The 20,821-nt window shown below is 38.6% G+C and overlaps 1 protein-coding gene across 3 annotated transcripts in view; it reads left to right on the top strand.

Moving 5' to 3' along the window:
* Nucleotides 1-741: 741 nt before the first annotated feature.
* The window catches only part of LOC131944059 (signal-induced proliferation-associated 1-like protein 2), a 40,502-nt gene continuing 20,422 nt past the window's right edge, over nucleotides 742-20,821 (top strand). For all 3 annotated transcript variants that reach the window (XM_059304518.1, XM_059304516.1, XM_059304517.1), the window contains exons 1-14: nucleotides 742-2,231; nucleotides 4,556-4,709; nucleotides 5,498-5,649; nucleotides 10,358-10,540; nucleotides 11,005-11,080; nucleotides 11,826-11,924; nucleotides 12,341-12,444; nucleotides 13,623-13,780; nucleotides 14,482-14,588; nucleotides 15,213-15,347; nucleotides 15,684-15,808; nucleotides 16,757-16,875; nucleotides 17,447-17,561; nucleotides 18,342-18,592. In XM_059304518.1, the coding sequence (XP_059160501.1) occupies nucleotides 759-2,231; nucleotides 4,556-4,709; nucleotides 5,498-5,649; nucleotides 10,358-10,540; nucleotides 11,005-11,080; nucleotides 11,826-11,924; nucleotides 12,341-12,444; nucleotides 13,623-13,780; nucleotides 14,482-14,588; nucleotides 15,213-15,347; nucleotides 15,684-15,808; nucleotides 16,757-16,875; nucleotides 17,447-17,561; nucleotides 18,342-18,592 (3,251 nt within the window). In that variant the 5' untranslated portion in view covers nucleotides 742-758. The remainder of the gene's footprint in view (nucleotides 2,232-4,555; nucleotides 4,710-5,497; nucleotides 5,650-10,357; nucleotides 10,541-11,004; nucleotides 11,081-11,825; nucleotides 11,925-12,340; nucleotides 12,445-13,622; nucleotides 13,781-14,481; nucleotides 14,589-15,212; nucleotides 15,348-15,683; nucleotides 15,809-16,756; nucleotides 16,876-17,446; nucleotides 17,562-18,341; nucleotides 18,593-20,821) is intronic.

Genomic DNA, 20,821 nt, shown 5'->3' with positions numbered 1-20,821 from the left:
ACATGTGCAGCATCGCCTGCATTCCTTGCATGTCAGTATAGCCTGTTGGACCAATCTGTTTTCTGTTTACATGGTAGACAGTCAGGTGTTGGAGTTTGACATTAACCCTCTAGTGCCTCTTTAGATCATCATCTTAAAAAAATAGTTATTTGGGAGTTACAGGGTTAACTTTAGGTCTAAATATTAACACTTTTCTTCAATGAACGTGAGAATATAAAATTTAAACTATTGAAGATTTGTAGTATGATTTTTAATAAACAAATCCAACAGATAACTGTTAAGAGAGTGGCTGTACACTATTGGTTCACACTGTTCTATTTTAGAACCACTGAACATTGCTCTAAATTTATTTCCACCTACTGAACTGTTTCAGATTGTTTTTCTTGAAGTATCTGCCCAAAATATATTTTAAGAAGCCATTTATGAGTTTTGTCTTTTATTAAATGAAAACATCTGAGCTGTTGGAGAAATATTTTAGGTTACATTTTTATTTATGCTGGGAAAAAAATGTTCTGATATAAATTATAAATGTGTGATATACACCTACCTTCTCTATAGGGCTTGTAAGTAGGTCACTACTTCTCGTTCTCGTACTATGCAGCTAGTAGATTTCGAGACCGTAGACTTACAAGCCCTATAGGCATATGAAAGCTAACTTTTTTTTTTAATTTTTTTAGTTAATGAAGATGAATGACTTAACATTTAACTTAACACGTTGTTAAACTGTTGTTCCAGGAGCTTGAGCAAGGTATGCAGAGATGGCCACAGATGGCCAGATGCCAGTTGGCCCCACAACCAACCTGGACGTGATCAGACAGCGGGCCCTGAAGGCGGCCGAGTACTACCAGCAGCAGGGCTACAATGGTGGGGACCAGGCGGACCAGGGCCCCCACCCCGCCAGCAGAGACTTCAGGGTCCCCCCGCAGTACTCTGACAGCTACGGCACAAACCACAACCTGCTCTCCCACGGCTTCGCTGGGGACGGCACCGGCTACACCAACCTCAACCGGGTCCTGTCTGATGATTCGTTTGACTCGGCCATGGCCCCGCCGTCCAGCAATAGTTTCTACAGGGCCAAGATGAAAGCTGGGATCATTGACCTGCGCAGTTCATATAACGAGAGGATAGGAGCCGGCGGGGGGAGCAGAGCCAGGGCCAGGACATTTCACGGCCCGCATACGGGTACGAGGCCGAGGACTCAGACGTACGCCCTCGAGACCAAGCCCAGCAGCCAGCCGCAGCAACAACCACAGAAGTCAGCGTCAACACCGCACCACCCACAGCAGCAACCGGCGCCGCAGAAGCCAGCTAGGACGTTTGCCCCGAACCGGACAGTGCTGTACCGGAGCAGCAGCGACCTGGATATGGATACATTGGAAGCAGACACGCCCCCTCCAGCGCCGGCCAATCTTCACAGGGAGTACGGTAGCACATCTTCGCTGGACGTTCTCGGAAACAACTACCCCGACAGTTTTTTCTCCATGGTTAGTGAGTTTGGTAAACTCAACCCCTTAGACCAGCGCAGCCCCGCCCCTCCACGCATTCAGGAATTACTTCAGGGCAGGGGCCGGCTGGAATCAACATCAGAACCTCTTATACCAATGGCAGGGGAGTCTTCTAAAACTTCTGTACGCTTCCTGAATGGATTAACCCCAAGTGATAAAGACTTAACGGTGGACGATACAGACGGGGGTAAAGCAAGCAAGAGCAAAGCCAAGCACAAAGAAAGGAAACAGAGGGCTAAATCCATCACAGGTGAGGGGAGTGCAAGCATACTGAAAAAACTGAGGGGGAAATTAGAATCTGATCTGACCAGCGCCAAATCTGAAGACCGGAGCAACTCGGATGATTTGCCGTCCCGGACAGAAGACTACTCACGGCACCGAGCTTTTGTCCATTTTGACTGTCAGTCCGTGGGTGTGGACCTGGCTAAAGTTATCTACCAGCGCTTGCATGGACTTTCGTACAAGAACAACACAACCACAGGCGCCTCGGCGGCATCCGGGCAAAGGAATAGCTTAGCCCCGGATAAAGACGACCCGGATATACTGGCAGACACGGATGAAGGGGACGGGAAAAGCAACGAGCTTGTTCTGTCCTGTCCATTTTTTCGGAATGAACTGGGAGGGGAGGATGAGAGGACTGTGAGCCTAACGAAGGTGACGGCCAACAAGTGGATAGGTGGGACGAGCACAGTACCTGTACAGCCTGGCAATGGATACAAATCTCAGGTAGGCTCTTGTTGTCATAGCTACCCTCCGTGGTGGTTTTAACTGATATGCTTTTCTTTTACTTTCAAACTATTTGTTGTTGTTTTTTATGTTCTGTAAATCATGTGTTTGCTCCAGATTTCATAGTAAAATTTGTAATGTGCTTTATGTTATTTAAAAATTGATGATAGACAAAACAACTACCAATTTTTTTCTTCTTAAATCTAATAAATACCACATCTTAAATTACTAGAAAAAGAAAAGTTTCCCCAAATATAACTTCAGGAACCAATGTTTTAATAATTAATTTTTTTCAATTAGTATTTTTGTAAAGATTTTTAAAAATACACTTTTTATTATCAAACCATGAATAAATGATGGTCCTTCTTAAAGGTCATTAAAATTATCATGATGCTTTCATTTCGAAACCTCAATCAATAATTATTATTTCACTGCTCTGAAGAAGCAAAGGCTAAAGAATACATTAATAATAATTGTACCCTCTAATGTTAATGATGAGGCAATTAGTTAACAAATAGCTAAATTTTCCCATCCGAATCTTTGAACAGATCTTTCTGTTTGTTTCTTGCCATTTAACATCTGGACTAAATGTTTACACCTGTTGCCTACCTTATTTGAAGGTCAGACTGACATGAATTTTTTCAATTAGCTTCTCTGTGATCTTCACTTAAACAACATCGCTAGACAGGCATTATTAGGTTGGAAATCCCCCAAGGAAACAGAAAAGTGGGTAGGCTAAAACAAACATGGTGAAATAGCTTAGAGTCAAGTATGATGGTGTAATGCAGTTGGGTCCCTATGCTGCACAAGGGGTATACAAGACTGATGATGATTATCACTATGTGCTCCAGTTCATGGAAGTTGTACAGCTTAAAAATAAAAAATTTATTGCTGAAATCAAAGCATCCATTGCCAAAGATCCTTAGCCTATGAGCTTTTGTTTTGGGGTTGCCACTCACCCAGTCACAGAACTTAATTAAGGATGAAAAGAATTCAAAAATGAAGAATTTACTTTGGAGAACTGTTCTTTGGAAATTCTTGATCTAGTAAAAAGTGTTGAGGGATTGCGTGGGTTTGTTTAGTCTGTCTCTTATGTCATCCACTGTTGACCACTAAATTCCCACATCCCTAGATAGGTAAAAATGCATCAGTTTCCTTATGTGGAAGCTCTTCTTTGTTGCTGAATCACAATGATCATATATGTCCAGCTTAGCTTTAAGTCTCTATTCATTGCTCTTGTCTTGAGTTACACTTTGCTCAGCTGTGACTGTGTGCAAGTTGATGGTCTTACACCATGTGTGTTGTATGCTGTTGGTGATACATCATGTGCATTGTATTTTGTATGTTAGTGGTCATAAATCGTGTGCATTGTATGTTGATGGTCTGACACCACATGCTGTATGTTGATGATCTGACACCACATGCTGTATGTTGATGATCTGACACCACATGCTGTATGTTGATGATCTGACACCACATGCTGTATTTTGATGATCTGACACCACATGCTGTATGTTGATGATCTGACACCACATGCTGTATGTTGATGGTCTGACACCACATGCTGTATGTTGATGATCTGACACCACATGCTGTATGTTGATGATCTGACACCACATGCTGTATGTTGATGATCTGACACCACATGCTGTATGTTGATGATCTGACACCACATGCTGTATGTTGATGATCTGACACCACATGCTGTATGTTGATGATCTGACACCACATGCTGTATGTTGATGATCTGACACCACATGCTGTATGTTGATGATCTGACACCACATGCTGTATGTTGATGATCTGACACCACATGCTGTATGTTGATGATCTGTCACTATCTGTGCTGTATGTTGATGATCTGACACTATCTGTGCTGTATGTTGATGGCCTAACACCACATGCTGTATGTTGATGATCTGACACTATCTGTGCTGTATGTTAATGGTCTGACATCACATGCTGTATATTGATGGTCTGACACCACATGTTGTATGTTGATGCTCTCGCACAATCTGAGCTGTCATGCGCCTTAAAGTTTATAAGCTTGTTGTTAATTTTGTTTATTAATGTTGCATTAAGAAAAAAATCTATGCTTTATTTTTTTTTAAGTTTTTACTTTGTTGATGGGTTGTTGCTATTTTTAATTGCATTTGCTTAATTATTTTTTATTTGCCAAGTCATAAGTAAGGCTATTTTTTTTCTTCAATAACAAGACTAAAAAGAAATCTTTGGGTTAGCAAACAACAATTAGTTTACTTCTTGTTTACCTTGTTTTGTTATTACAAAAGTATTTCCATGGTGTATATTTTCTTTGTCTACAGATCCGCCATCCAGCCTGCTGTGGTGTAGCAATCCTGGACTCTTCACCCTCCCCCACAGGCCAAATCCTTCCACCACTTGTGTCACATCGGGGGCACGTCATTGAATATGTTGACCATGGGGCGTATTACTACAGGCACTTCTTTTATAACCATGGTAATGCAGATAACAAAAAAAATTTTAACTTGCCTTAAGCATTCATATGGGATGGCATGGAAGACTCAAAGAGTGTTTGGCTGTAGCCTGAATGTCTCGATTTCAGATCTATATTTGGACTTGTGACTGTAGGATGTCCCTGAGTCCAGGTGATGGGCACCTGACATGTTGGGGAAAGTAAAGGTGGCTGGGCGTAGTGCTGACCTCACTGTCCCTTCATATGCTGAGGTCAAGAAACATGAACTCTACTAAATTTGCCCAATGGATCGCTAGATCTTAAGAGGAACTTTACTTAATCATTCATGATTTGAATCATTAAGTCTTTCTTCTTCTGTCCCTTAATCTAGGAGGATCAATGATCATTGGGGAAACATTATAAGTGTCCTTCTGGACATATTCCTCCATTCCACCTCATTCTTCCCACATCTTCAGTGCCTCTCCCAGTGTCAAACCTGTCCATTTCCTATATTGTCTTCCCCTTGACTCATTAGTTAGGGCAGCTGAAGCAGAGTTCACCTTTTTAGATAACTGCCATTTTAAGCTGCCTTAAATTTCCCCAACCCAAGTCAGGTACCCATGAGAGCTGGTTGAACTCAAAGACAACATTAGGATTTGAGCCCAGAATAAATCTTAACACTAATTTAAATTCTAGTTTACACTTTAAAAGAATTATTTAAAATTCATAAATAAATGTTCATTTGTCCAGCTATTTTAATTGTTTTTTTTTAATGGTTTGTTCTGGGGTTATTTAGAAATAATTGACAATTTTTTTGCTGTTGTTTGTTCAGAGCACCAAAACTATTTTGGGACTGATGATAACTTGGGCCCTGTTGCCATCAGTGTGAGGAGGGAGAAGCTGGACGCTGAGGACAGAACAAATAATTTGGGGAGGGCAGACTACGGCATGGCGCAGTACAGGATTATATGTCGGACTAGTGAAGTAAGTTGACAGGACAGGATTATATGTAGGACTAGTGAGGTAAGTTGACAGGACAGGATTATATGTAGGACTAGTGAGGTAAGTTGACAGGACAGGATTATATGTAGGACTAGTGAGGTAAGTTGACAGGACAGGATTATATGTAGGACTAGTGAAGTAAGTTGATGTCACAGTACAGGATTATATGTAGGACTAGTGAGGTAAGTTGATATGTCACAGTACAGGATTATATGTAGGACTAGTGAAGTAAGTTGATATGACAGTACAGGATTATATGTAGGACTAGTGAAGTAAGTTGGTATGATGTCACAGTACAGGATTATATGTAGGACTAGTGAGGTAAGTTGATGTCACAGTACAGGATTATATGTAGGACTAGTGAAGTAAGTTGGTATGATGTCACAGTACAGGATTATATGTAGGACTAGTGAGGTAAGTTGATGTCACAGTACAGGATTATATGTAGGACTAGTGAAGTAAGTTGGTATGATGTCACAGTACAGGATTATATGTAGGACTAGTGAGGTAAGTAGATATGACACAGTACAGGATTATATGTAGGACTAGTGAGGTAAGTTGATGTCACAGTACAGGATTATATGTAGGACTAGTGAAGTAAGTTGGTATGATGTCACAGTACAGGATTATATGTAGGACTAGTAAAGTAAGTTGATATGATGTCACAGTACAGGATTACATGTAGGACTAGTGAAGTAAGTTGGTATGATGTCACAGTACAGGATTATATGTAGGACTACTAAAGTAAGTTGATATGATGTCACAGTACAGGATTATATGTAGGACTAGTGAAGTAAGTTGATATGTCACAGTACAGGATTATATGTAGGACTAGTGAGGTAAGTAGATATGACACAGTACAGGATTATATGTAGGACTAGTGAAGTAAGTAGATATGTCACAGTACAGGATTATATGTAGGACTAGTGAAGTAAGTTGGTATGATGTCACAGTACAGGATTATATGTAGGACTAGTAAAGTAAGTTGATATGATGTCACAGTACAGGATTATATGTAGGACTAGTGAAGTAAGTTGATATGATGTCACAGTACAGGATTATATGTAGGACTAGTGAAGTAAGTAGATATGTCACAGTACAGGATTATATGTAGGACTAGTGAAGTAAGTTGATATGATGTCACAGTACAGGATTATATGTAGGACTAGTGAGGTAAGTTGATGTCACAGGACAGGATTATATGTAGGACTAGTGAAGTAAGTTGATATGATGTCACAGTACAGGATTATATGTAGGACTAGTGAAGTAAGTTGATATGATGTCACAGTACAGGATTATATGTAGGACTAGTGAGGTAAGTTGATGTCACAGGACAGGATTATATGTAGGACTAGTGAAGTAAGTTGATATGATGTCACAGTACAGGATTATATGTAGGACTAGTAAAGTAAGTTGATATGATGTCACAGTACAGGATTATATGTAGGACTAGTAAAGTAAGTTGATATGATGTCACAGTACAGGATTATATGTAGGACTAGTAAAGTAAGTTGATATGATGTCACAGTACAGGATTATATGTAGGACTAGTGAAGTAAGTTGATATGATGTCACAGTACAGGATTATATGTAGGACTAGTAAAGTAAGTTGATATGATGTCACAGTACAGGATTATATGTAGGACTAGTGAAGTAAGTTGATATGATGTCACAGTACAGGATTATATGTAGGGCTAGTAAAGTAAGTTGATGTCACAGTACAGGATTATATGTAGGACTAGTGAAGTAAGTTGATATGATGTCACAGTACAGGATTATATGTAGGACTAGTGAAGTAAGTTGATGTCACAGGACAGGATTATATGTAGGACTAGTGAAGTAAGTTGATATGATGTACAGGACAGGACACAGTACAGGATTATATGTAGGACTAGTGAAGTAAGTTGATATGATGTCACAGTGCAGGATTATATGTAGGACTAGTGAAGTAAGTTGATATGATGTACAGGACAGGACACAGTACAGGATTATATGTAGGACTAGTGAAGTAAGTTGATATGATGTACAGGACAGGATTATATGTCGGACTAGTGAAGTAAGTAGATATGTCACAGTACAGGATTATATGTAGGACTAGTGAAGTAAGTTGATATGACACAGTAATACAGGATTATATGTAGGACTAGTGAAGTAAGTAGATATGACACAGTACAGGATTATATGTAGGACTAGTGAGGTAAGTAGATATGACACAGTACAGGATTATATGTAGGACTAGTGAAGTAAGTTGATATGACACAGTAATACAGGATTATATGTAGGACTAGTGAAGTAAGTAGATATGTCACAGTACAGGATTATATGTAGGACTAGTGAAGTAAGTTGATATGATGTCACAGTACAGGATTATATGTCGGACTTGTGAAGTAAGTAGATATGACACAGTACAGGATTATATGTAGGACTAGTGAAGTAAGTTGATATGATGTACAGGACAGGATTATATGTAGGGCTAGTGAAGTAAGTAGATATGATGTACAGGACAGGACACAGTACAGGATTATATGTAGGACTAGTGAAGTAAGTTGATATGATGTACAGGACAGGATTATATGTAGGACTAGTGAAGTAAGTTGATGTCACAGTACAGGATTATATGTAGGACTAGTGAGGTAAGTTGATATGACATCACAGTACAGGATTATATGTAGGACTAGTGAAGTAAGTAGATATTACACAGTACAGGATTATATGTAGGACTAGTGAAGTAAGTAGATACGATCTCACAGTACAGGATTATATGTAGGACTAGTGAAGTTAGTTGATATGACATCACAGTACAGGATTATATGTAGGACTAGTGAAGTAAGTAGATATTACAGTACAGGATTATATGTAGGACTAGTGAAGTAAGTTGATGTCACAGTACAGGATTATATGTAGGACTAGTGAAGTAAGTAGATATTACACAGTACAGGATTATATGTAGGACTAGTGAAGTAAGTAGATATTACAGTACAGGATTATATGTTGGACTAGTGAAGTAAGTAGATATGACACCACAGGACAGGAGTATATGTAGGACTAGTGAAGTAAGTAGATATGAAACAGGACAGGATTATATGTCAGACTAGTGAAGTAAGTAGATATGACACCACAGTACATGATTATATGTAGGACTAGTGAAGTAAGTAGATATGAAACAGGACAGGATTATATGTAGGACTAGTGAAGTAAGTTGATACATCACAGTGCAGGATTATATGTAGGACTAGTGAAGTAAGTAGATATGTCATCACAGGACAGTATTATATGTAGGACTAGTGAAGTAAGTAGATATGACATCACAGTACAGGATTATATGTAGGACTAGTGAAGTAAGTTGATGTCACAGTACAGGATTATATGTAGGACTAGTGAGGTAAGTAGATATGACACAGTACAGGATTATATGTAGGACTAGTGAAGTAAGTTGATATGATGTCACAGTACAGGATTATATGTAGGACTAGTGAAGTAAGTTGATGTCACAGTACAGGATTATATGTAGGACTAGTGAAGTAAGTTGATATGATGTCACAGTACAGGATTATATGTAGGACTAGTGAAGTAAGTAGATATTACACAGTACAGGATTATATGTAGGACTAGTGAAGTAAGTTGATGTCACAGGACAGGATTATATGTAGGACTAGTGAAGTAAGTTGATATGACATCACCATTGTTCAGGATTATCTGTACAATACCACCATTGTACAGGATTATCTATATAACACCACCATTGTACAGCATTATCTCTATATGGCACCATTGTACAGGATTATCTGTACACCACCATTGTACAGGATTATCTGTACACCACCATTGTACAGGATTATCTGTAACCAGTTAGTATTCAGGCTTATCAGTAGGACTAGAGAACTATGACACTAAAGTAAAGGATCACCTAAATGACAACAGTATAGGAGTGTTTGGACACCGCTCCCCATAATAGAATTATTTATAGTGAAGTTTTTCTTTCTTGGTAATTTTCTTTGCTTTACTGTATAAATGTATCACAGCAAACGACACATAAGTTTACCATTTAAGTATAAAAGCAAATTAAAACTTTAATATAAAACATCACCCAATTTTTTAAAAACTACAAGTAAAATTTTGAAGACTGCATCGTAGCCTGATAGACAATTGGATTATTGCTCCTTGAAATCAAGACGCAAAGCCTAGGCAGTAAATTGAGAAGAGCCAGATGTTGTCCTTGTATCAGCCCCCCCCCCCCCTCTCCCCACACCGCTGATGTACCCAAGGGAGTGACATTACCTATACCACCTGGCATCAGCTGTGTCACTGCCTAAAGGAAACCAGAGCTGGTAATCCTATGGATAACTTCCCCTCCTGTTTCATTTAGGAGTTTTCTCTCCTAGTGGGGTAGATGTACCCAGCTAACCAACCTCATGTACAACCATATAGTTATAAATTAATTTTTCAACACATGAATGCAGCAGCTTTGTATTTCCCATCTTTAAACCACCAAACTAAATATAATCTAGTATGACATTTTAAACTGCTGCACTTCTTTGCTCATTTTATGCAATCCAAGTGTTGAATCTATTGTTCTATTTCACATTTTTTGTTCTTACTTTTTTACTTATCCTTACACAATGAAAATAAAAATATTTTCCCTTGGTTTACAGAATGTATTCTAAGTTCTGTTATATTCTCTCTCCCCCAGCTGACCACATTGCGGGGGTGTATACTTGAAGATGCTATACCCTCTAGGCTGAGCAGCTCCAGGGGAATACCAATCAAAGATGTCCTGGAGGTGGCCCTGCCTGAGGTCCAGCTGTCTTGTCTGAGGCAGGCGGTCGCTGGACCCAAGACTTGTGAGCAACTGCTCAAGTTGGATGAGCAGGGGGTGAGGGGTGTTTTTTTTACCTATAAACAATTTGTCTCACCTCTGTATGATTTGTCTCACCTCTGTACAATTTGTCTAACCTCTATACAATTTGTCTCACCTGTGTATGATTTGTCTAACCTCTGTACAATTTGTCTCACCACTTGCAATTTGTCTCACCTCTATACAATTTGCCTCACCTCTATACAATTTGTCTCACCTCTATACAATTTGTTTCACCTCTGTACAACTTGTCTCACCTCTATACAATTTGTCTCTTTACAATTTGTCTCTTTACAATTTGTCTCACATCTATACAATTTTTCCCACTCTACATACATAATTATCTACACGATTTTTTTTACCTCTAATTTTCTATTTTTACACAATTGTTTAGATTAACCTTTTAAAATAGTTTCTAATAGTAATATTAGTTTGATATAAGCTAGGTTAATGTTTTAATAAAGACCTTTGCTCCATCCTAGATAAGCAATACCTACAAGATAGGCATCATGTACTGTAAGGCAGGCCAGTCTACTGAGGAAGAGATGTACAACAATGGTAAGCTATTGGCTCTGTGTTTGCTTGTGCCTATACACATCACTAGACTTAGGGATACGAAATTATCATTTTTACTAAGTTGTGTATACACGAAGACCTACATGTCTGTTTATACATATGTAATAATAGATTAACATTGGGGTTTTTTTTTTTGTTTTTTTTTTTTGTTAACATTTGTTCCCTAACTTTTATTTGAAACTAATTTTGGTATTTCCCATGAGTAATTGCCTTTATTTAAAAGTTTAATAAATAAGTTGTGTCCCTTAGATTGTTTTTCAATCACCCTCAGGCTTTAACACCAGCAAGTTTCAGTATAACTAAACTCTGTGCTTTAGGTATTACTGCCTACTATACTTACCCTCAGTATCCACTTATTAAAATAATGGCTTTATGTTCTATAGAAGATACAGACATAAAAATTGTTGCAATTTTAAACTGATATTCATAGTTGATGTCCATATTTAATATTAAAATCTTTAGTAGACTGTCTAAAACTGCACCATGTCCAATTAAAGGAAAAAACTACATGGGTTAAAAAAAAAAATTAAATTTATCTAATAGGTGATGTTTAACACAAGTATTTTGTTTTTTGTTACAACATTTATATTTTATGTCATTAATGATGTCCCATTATATTAGCTGCTTTTCTCTGATTGGTGTTTGTTTTCGTGTTTAGGAATTGTTAGTAAATATTGTCATGGCTGTATTCTTTGATGTAAAAGACTTTTATTTTCTCATCATGTAGAGTACAGTGAACCAGCCCTTGAAGAGTTCCTTAACTTGATCAGCCAGAAGGTCAGGTTAAAAGGTTTTGAGAAGTATAGAGCTGGTCTAGACTGTAAAAGTGAGTGGTCAGTTTTTTAAACAATTAATTTAGAGCATCATTAAAACAGTTGAGTTGTCAGTTGAGCAGTAGTAAGTAGTTCCCTTTCAAACCTGATGGTCCATGGGTCAAGTAAAGTAGAGTTCACTTGTTTCTGTGACCTCAGCATATGAAGGGATAGTGTGATTAGCACTATACCCAGCCGTCTTTACGTTTCTAATGTGAGTCAGGTCAATAAAACCTCCTTAAGTCCACCCAGCTCTGATCGGTACATTGACCCCCACAAGAACTGTTTTAATTATATATTTTTTACACAAATTAAAAAAGTGGACATTAAATTAATGATACAGATGTAGTGTGTAGGCTGTACACGTTATTCTGCAACTACTGTTCCAGCTGTACACCAACTACTGTTTCATCCCTATTTTTATTTTCAGCTGACACCACAGGCACTCACTCGTATTACACAACGTTTAACAACAACGAAGTCATGTTTCATGTCTCCACACTGCTGCCTTACACACCCAACAACAAGCAACAGGTCAGTTTTGTTAGTGGTGGGTCAGCTTTGTTAGTGGTGGGTCAGTTTTGTTAGTGTTGGGTTAGTATGGTCAGTGGTGGGTCAGTATGGTCGGTGGTGGGTCAGTGTTGTCATTGATGGGTCAGTTTTGTTAGTGGTGGGTCAGTATGGTCAGTGGTGGGTCAGTATGGTCGGTGGTGGGTCAGTGTTGTCATTGATGGGTCAGTTTTGTTAGTGGTGGGTCAGTATGGTCAGTGGTGGGTCAGTCTTGTCATTGATGGGTCAGTTTTGTTAGTGTTGGGTTAGTATGGTCAGTGGTGGGTCAGTATGGTCGGTGGTGGGTCAGTGTTGTCATTGATGGGTCAGTTTTGTTAGTGGTGGGTCAGTATGGTCAGTGCTGGGTCAGTCTTGTCATTGATGGGTCAGTTTTGTTAGTGGTGGGTCAGTATGGTCAGTGGTGGGTCAGTATGGTCGGTGGTGGGTCAGTCTTGTCATCAATGGGTCAGTTTTGTTAGTGTTGGGTCAGTGGTGGGTCAGTATGGTCGGTGGTGGGTCAGTGTTGTCATTGATGGGTCAGTTTTGTTAGTGGTGGGTCAGTATGGTCAGTGGTGGGTCAGTGTTGTCATTGATGGGTCAGTTTTGTTAGTGGTGGGTCAGTATGGTCAGTGGTGGGTCAGTATGGTCGGTGGTGGGTCAGTCTTGTCATCAATGGGTCAGTTTTGTCATTGATGGGTCAGTTTTGTCAGTGGTGGGTCAGTATGGTCAGTGGTGGGTCAATAGTGTCAGTCTTGTCAGTGGTGGTTAATTGTGTCAGTGGTGGGTCAGTATGGTCAGTGGTGGGTCAGTATTGTCATTGATGGGTCAGTTTTGTCATTGATGGGTCAGTTTTGTCAGTGGTGGGTCAGTATGGTCAGTGGTGGTCAGTTATGTCAATAGTGGGTCAGTCTTGTCAGTGGCTGCTAACTGGTCATGATGAGACAGTAACCATTGCAGGTCCAAACTAACATCTTTGTTAAAAAGCCTAGGTCTTTCCATGAGCCTACTCAGCATTAATGAAGACCCCGCATTAATATAGAGGGGCTTAGGATACTACTACTCGTCATAATTTTATTATTATTATTACCTGACAGTTGAAAAAAATCTTCATTCTTAAATTTTTTAAATACATTTATTTGAACCTTTTCCTATTTTGTTTTCAGCTTTTAAGAAAACGTCACATCGGCAATGATATTGTTACCATAGTATTTCAAGAGCCAGGAGCTCTGCCCTTCACCCCTCAGACTGTCCGCTCACAGTTTCAGCATGTTTTCGTCATCGTGCGAGTGATCAACCCCAACTCAGACAGTGCACGCTATAGGTAAGTGGTGTCTGGCGCTAGTCTTGTCAGGGAGGTGTAGCATTGCGATTTTTCATGGCTGGCATTTCTGTCTTACTGGTGGGACATTGTGATCAGGTGGTTTGGCTCACAGGTATTGTTCTCTCTAAGGGGAAAAAGCTAGCGTACAATGTCTATTTTGTGTGCGTGGTGTTTTAAAAGAATATACCAGGATATATATTTTTTACAAACTGACTGCGTGGGAGGTTTAAAACTACTGTGCAGCCGCACAACCGCGCAGCTTAGAGGGAACATATCTCTACTTCCCTGTTAGTGCTGACGGCACAATCCTTTAATATGCCTTATTATGTCAGTCTACAAGAGAACTTCACTTAGTGCTGATGTAAAGAAACAATTGGTTAACAGTGATCTAATTTGTTGTCAGAAATAACTTTTTTTTAGCTCACATGTTTATGTTGAAAGGATAAAATGTAGTTACAAGTATACACTGTGGCAGTAATTTGAATTGTAGTACTATTTTTGCAATTCTAATTTCAACACTTCGTTTATAACTAAAATCTTGTAGCCAACTCATTGTATAACAAGAGAGCATGTAATAAGTTAGTTATGCATTGTTCAGTGGAAACTAACAGTATTGGAATTTTAGTAATTCATTAAAAAGACCTTGTTATATTTAAAGATGCTAAGATTGTTACATCTGATTTTTCTCTCTCTCCTTCTAGTATCGCTATAGCCAGATCTAAAGATGTCCCTCCATTTGGTCCACCCATACCACAGAACTGCAGCTTTAAAAAGTCCCAAGAATTTGTGGACTTCTTGTTAGCTAAAGGTATTTGACTTTCTCCTTTTGCCTTACACTGTTTTTCTTCTTTGTTCTTAATTCAAATGTTGAAGGGGATTTTCTCGAACACAATTAAATATTGGGTGTCAACATGTTATGGCCAGTTGACTCCGATTTCAGCCTTTGCTTCCATAGTTTCAGTCCATCCAAGAACAAACTACCAGTCAGAGTTGTTAGATTTAAGAGTTTTCTCTCCTAGATGGGTTGCTGTCCCCAGCTATACCTCATTTCCCTGGGTGTTTTGAACCAGGGACTTTAAGTTAAGCCATCCTCCTCTTTACACTGTGTTTGTTTAGTATTTTGTGCCAGGTAATAGTTTATATAATTTATTCCAATAGCTAGTTTGTTGTAGTTTATTCTAGCCAATTGCAATGAACCAATTGCTAGCTATTGGCGTTTTTAAATATTTGTATGGTATAGGCCTTGAAATCATTAAGTTAAAGCACTAGTTTAACATTCCCACTGTAGGGTTGATGATCATATAACATGGTGTTTCACTACCTAATGTAGTCTATCAGTTCCTAATTAGATATCTCATTTTCTATGTTGGTCTTAACCCTGCCTACATTGGTCTTACCCTTGCTAATTGCCGAATTGCCTGTATACTTCCAGTGATCAATGCAGAAAATGCCGCCCATAAATCAGACAAGTTCCTCACCATGGCAACAAGAACAAGACAGGAATATTTAAAAGACCTAGCCATTAACTATGTCACCAATACACCCATTGACTCAGGGTCCAAATTAAGTAAGTGGTGGTTGTTTTTTTTTATACAATTTAATAATCAAAAAGTTGAGGAAAATACTTCTATTAATACATACGCATTTCTAAAAAAATATTTCAAAATTTTAACCATCTTTTTTAAAATCAAAATGATATAGATCTAGAATATAATTAACAAATTTTTCTATTTTATTCTAAATTATAACCGTGTTATTTAATTTTTTTTTAAAGTTCCAAGAGAGTGGAAAAAAATGTATTTTTAAATCAGACAATGCAAATGACTAAGTGTTTCTGTAGGTTAAGACTAATAATATAGCAGGGAATAAATTTTAATCTAAAAATGCAACTTTTGTGTTTCAGGTAAATTTGGACTTGGGAGTGGCAGAAAGAAGGAAAAACCTAAACAAAAGGTAGTGCCTGACATGTTTGCCAAAGGTGCTGTGGTGTGGGAGGTGCAGGTGGAAGATATGGGAACAGCCTCGCAGGTTTGTAGGGTGAGGGGGGGTTGTTGAAACAGCCTCGCAGGTTTGGGGGTGTTGATATGGGAACAGCCTTGCAAGTTTGTAGGGTGAGGGGGGTTGTTGAAACAGCCTCGCAGGTTTGGGGGGGGGGTGTTGATATGGGAACAGCCTTGCAGGTTTCGAGGGTGTTGAAGAAATGGGAACAGCCTCTCAGGTTCATAAAGTTGAGGGGTAGGGGTGTTAATGAGATGGAATCAGTCTCCCGGGTTTGTGAGGTGGGGTGGGGGTGTTGAAAGTATGGTGATTTACTGTTGAGAGGAACTTTACTGTTACATTGCATATCACATCATTATTTAGCAAACAGGCATTAAAAACTCATTCAGGCTATGTAAATAAATCTTTTGAAAACCCTGTGCTAAGTCCAACTCCACTTTATTTGCCTCCAGTTGTTGTTAAATTAAAAATTAAAAAAAAACCCTGTACCAAGTCTAGCACCATCCCTAATGATAAAGTAAATAACATCTCAGGACAACACTGATCTAATGTCATATGTTGACCTTCACAACTCCTTATGATAAAGTAAATAACATCTCAGAACAACACTGATCTAACATCATATGTAGACCTTCACAACTCCTTATGATAAAGTAAATAACATCTCAGAACAACACTGATCTAACATCATTTGTAGACCTTCACAACTCCTTATGATAAAGTAAATAACATCTCAGAACAACACTGATCTAACATCATATGTTGACCTTCACAACTCCTTATGATAAAGTAAATAACATCTCAGAACAACACTGATCTAACATCATATGTAGACCTTCACAACTCCTTATGATAAAGTAAATAACATCTCAGAACAACACTGATCTAACATCATATGTTGACCTTCACAACTCCTTATGATAAAGTAAATAACATCTCAGAACAACACTGATCTAACGTCATATGTTGACCTTACAGGTTGAATGCCTTCTGGCCATAGCTGCTGACACCATTGTGCTGGTGGAGGAGACCAACAAGGATGTCATCTTCACCATCCCCTGCAGTACAGTCATAGGCTGGACCCCACAGCCCAGCAGGTTGGCCTCTGACTTCCTTCAAAACTTCCTAGAAATATACAGGGAACAATATCTTCCTGTTCTCTCCTTCTAAAAATAAAGCATGCAATTTTTCCACCATTCGAAAATTTCTTTTAACTAAACAACTTTTTCCTAATCTTTTTAACATTTTAACAACTTGATCAGTCTGTTTCTGTTTTTATTTTGTATTCCTACTATACTTGGGGCTTTATTTTTTAATCCTATAAAGTAAAAAAAAGGTGAAGCTTCCCATTCAGATCTAAAGATCCATAGATCCAATGACGTAGAGTTGTTATGTTTCTTGACCTTGGCATATGAAGGAGTAGTGTATTGTGTCAAGGTACCCATCAGAGCTGGGTGCACTTAAAGGCGTCCTATAGTCCAGTCCGGAATGAGATCCGAACTCGAGACCTCAGGGCTAGTAGTCAAATGCTCTACCATTCAACTATGCTGTCCCACTTATTCATCCTATCTTAACAGTTAATCTTTGTTTACTTTTCAGCCTGCGCCTGTACTTAGGTGCAGGTGAATGTCTACTGCTGAGGTTTAATTTTTTGGTCTACTTTTTCAGCCTGCGCCTGTACTTTGGAGCAGGTGAATGTCTACTGCTGAGGCCCATGTCAGGAGAACAGGAGGAGATGCAAGAGATTATCACTAGGCTACAGGCTGTAACACATGGCACAGAGGTCAGTAGAATTGGTCAGTAGAATGGTCACTGGTACTGGACCGTAGAATTTGTGACACTGGTCAGTAGAATTGGTCAGTAGAATGGTCACTGGTACTGGGCCATAGAATTTGTGACACTGGTCAGTAGAATTGGTCAGTAGCACTGGTCTTTAGTATTGGTCATTAGCATTGGTTTGTGGCACTAGTCAGTTTGGCTTGTTTTGCAAATTGATCTATGTCACTATTAAGTAGTATTGGTCAGTGGCAATGGTTATTATCACTGTCAGTAGCACTGGCCAATGGCTTGTTTTACAAATCTGTATTGCTCATTATATTCCCAAAGCACTAGTCTATTGGTTGGCATATTTGAGCATGGAGCCCATTGGACATTTGTATAACTATGAGTCCTAGCAGCAATGTATTAGAAGTGCCTAGTTGTAAACAGGGCAGAGAAAGTACAATACACCTGTCTTTGTTGTCTACCCATTGAGGGCTTGTATCGTCTATTAAAGTTGGGTGGGTTTTCAGGGTTGCACTAATACAAAACTAAAACCTGCTACACCACAATGTTGCAAACTCAAGTCTCTTAATTTTTGCATCTGCGCACTGTGTAAGTTAGTTAATGCTCATCACAAATTACTCCTTCGATTATTTTGAGGAAACATTTTGTGGCTTATTCATAAGATATTTGATTTAAAAGGAAACCAGAATTTCTGCATTGAAATATCTGATAATTGTAATTACTCTTATCTTTACCTAGCCTTTATACTAGGGTACAAAAATCTACTTTACTTCTACAGACTTCCAAGATGGCCTTGAAACGCAATGGGCTTGGTCAATTGGGTTTTCACATTCAATCCGAAGGCATTGTTACAGATGTTGAACCTTTTGGTTTTGCCTGGGAGGCGGGGCTTAGGAAGGGCAGCCGCCTGGTTGAGATCTGTAAGGTTGCCACGACAACGCTGTCACATGACCAGATTGTTGATCTCCTGCGCACGTCAGCTGTTGTTAAAGTTGTCGTTGTTCCTCCAATGGAGGACGGTTCACCCAGGTAAGTTTCTCTCCGATTCATTGGTTAAGTTTAGTTAGTCTTTCTGGCGACCAGTGAAGTTAAAATAAGTAATATTTACACCTAGTAGATTCCTTACAACTCAAACTTTCCCACAACAGTTTTTTCCCTCAATTCCAACTTTTTGAAAATTGTCTATATTCTTAATTAAAACATGTAGTAATCTTTCCTTTTTAATTGATTAATTTAATGGGCGGTTTGAAGATAAAAATGTGAGTTTAGGTGCCTTGGTATATTTTATCAATCATGATTGAATTTGTAGTGTGATTTATTTTTAAATTAACCTTATGCCGCTGTAAAAAATGTTTGTTTTGTTTAAAATCTATGATTATATTTTTCATGTACACTTTTTTTTTCTCTTTTTTGTTTTTTATAATTAGCACACATATAATAAGCAAGTATGATCAAATGTTTATCATAGGTTTTACACTATTTCATATCAGATAGACATGGGCTTGATTATATGTTCATTCATATACAGTGGCTGCACAACTTTTCTTTGAAGAAAATAAATCTGTTTTTTATGTACTGTTGGATGATTGGTTTCAGTTCACTGAAAAGTTTATTTTTAATCCTAAATTTTTGTTTTTATAAAATATTTTATTCACTATCCTTTATATCAAAGCAAACCTATTTTAATGTATCCTGTAGCATCTGTGTTTTACTCTGGCTAAAATGAAAAATTGCATTCACTTATGGGACAGGAAGGTTGATTGGTTGAATGGATGTTTACTTACTCAAGGTTCATGGGTTTGAGTTTGTATGCCATCTCTGAATCAACACAACTTTGATGCATACCTGATTTACCTCAGGGAAAGTAAATATGGCTAGCCTTAGTGCTGACCACACTGCCTCTTCATATGCCAAATACAGAGAAAAAAGTGAACTCTGCTGCACCCACCCCTGTTCAGTTTGGTCTAATTACTTGCTTAAAGTTTACCTGAATTTTTTTTTTTACATATGAACTACTGCAATAATGTAAAGTTATATATTTTTCTCAAACTGCATTTGAATGCTTATAATATTACAGTTTTTATTAATATTAGCATGATGCATTCTCTGCTTTTAAAAAAAAATTATTAACAGTCTTATGGTCATAAAGTAGGTCAGTGATGTATGGTCAGAGAGTGGGTCAGTAACATATGGTTAGAAAGTGGGTCAGGAAAGAATGGTCAGGAACTGTTAGAAATGTATGGTCAGACAGTAGGTCAGTGATGTATGGTCAGAAATTGTGTCAGTAATTTATGGTCAGAAAGTGGGTCAGTAATTGATTGTCAGAAAGTGGGTCAGTAATGTATGGTCAGAAAGTGGGTCAGTAATTGATTGTCAGAAAGTGGGTCAGTAATGTATATCAGAAAGTGGGTCAGTAATTGATTGTCAGAAAGTGGGTCAGTAATGTATGGTCAGTAAGTGGGTCAGTAATTGATTGTCAGAAAGTGGGTCAGTAATGTATGGTCAGAAAGTGGGTCACTAACTTATGGTCAGAGAGTGGGCCAGTAATTGATTGTCAGAAAGTGGGTCAGTAATGTATGGTCAGAAAGTGGGTCAGTAATGTATGGTCAGAAAGTGGGTCAGTAATTGATTGTCAGAAAGTGGGTCAGTAATGTATGGTCAGAAAGTGGGTCAGTAATAGTTTTCTTGTTGTCCAGTGTTTTCATGTGTTGACAGTGATAAAAAAAACTAATCTTGTTAGAGTGATAGAATGGTTGAGTTTTAATTATTCATCTTATTGAATAGAGATTTACTGTCAAATGGTTTAAAGCAGGGGTTCCCAACCTTTTTTTACTCTAGAGCACATTCTTAAATATTGGTAGGGTGGCGGGCACCACCTATTTTAAATCGACAAACTCCTTACAGAGGCGTAGCGACCCTTTCCCGTCACCCAGGGACAAAACTTTCGATTTGCACCACCCTCCTCAAACTTTCGATTTGCCCCCCCCCCCCCCCTTCAAACTTTCGATTTCCATCACCTTCAACCTTTCAATAATGTTTATGAAAAAAATTCTGTCGAATAGTGAGAGGCGGGCACATACGAATCGTTCGGCGGGCGCCATGGCGCCCGCGGGCACAGGGTTGGGAACCCCTGGTTTAAAGGATGAATCCGTTTTTGAAAATGTGCAGCATCTTGATGATTTAACAGTGTGCTGCTGTCTGTGCTGTTGTATGTCACACCACCACCACCACCACCCCCTCACTGCACTATATCTCTAG

This window comes from Physella acuta, unplaced genomic scaffold (assembly GCF_028476545.2).
Source record: "Physella acuta isolate Inbredline_101_S28 unplaced genomic scaffold, ASM2847654v3 ptg000480l, whole genome shotgun sequence".
In the NCBI taxonomy this organism is placed as follows: domain Eukaryota; kingdom Metazoa; phylum Mollusca; class Gastropoda; family Physidae; genus Physella; species Physella acuta.
Note: the sequence above shows the minus strand (reverse complement) of the source record. Positions and strands in the feature narration are given on the sequence as shown.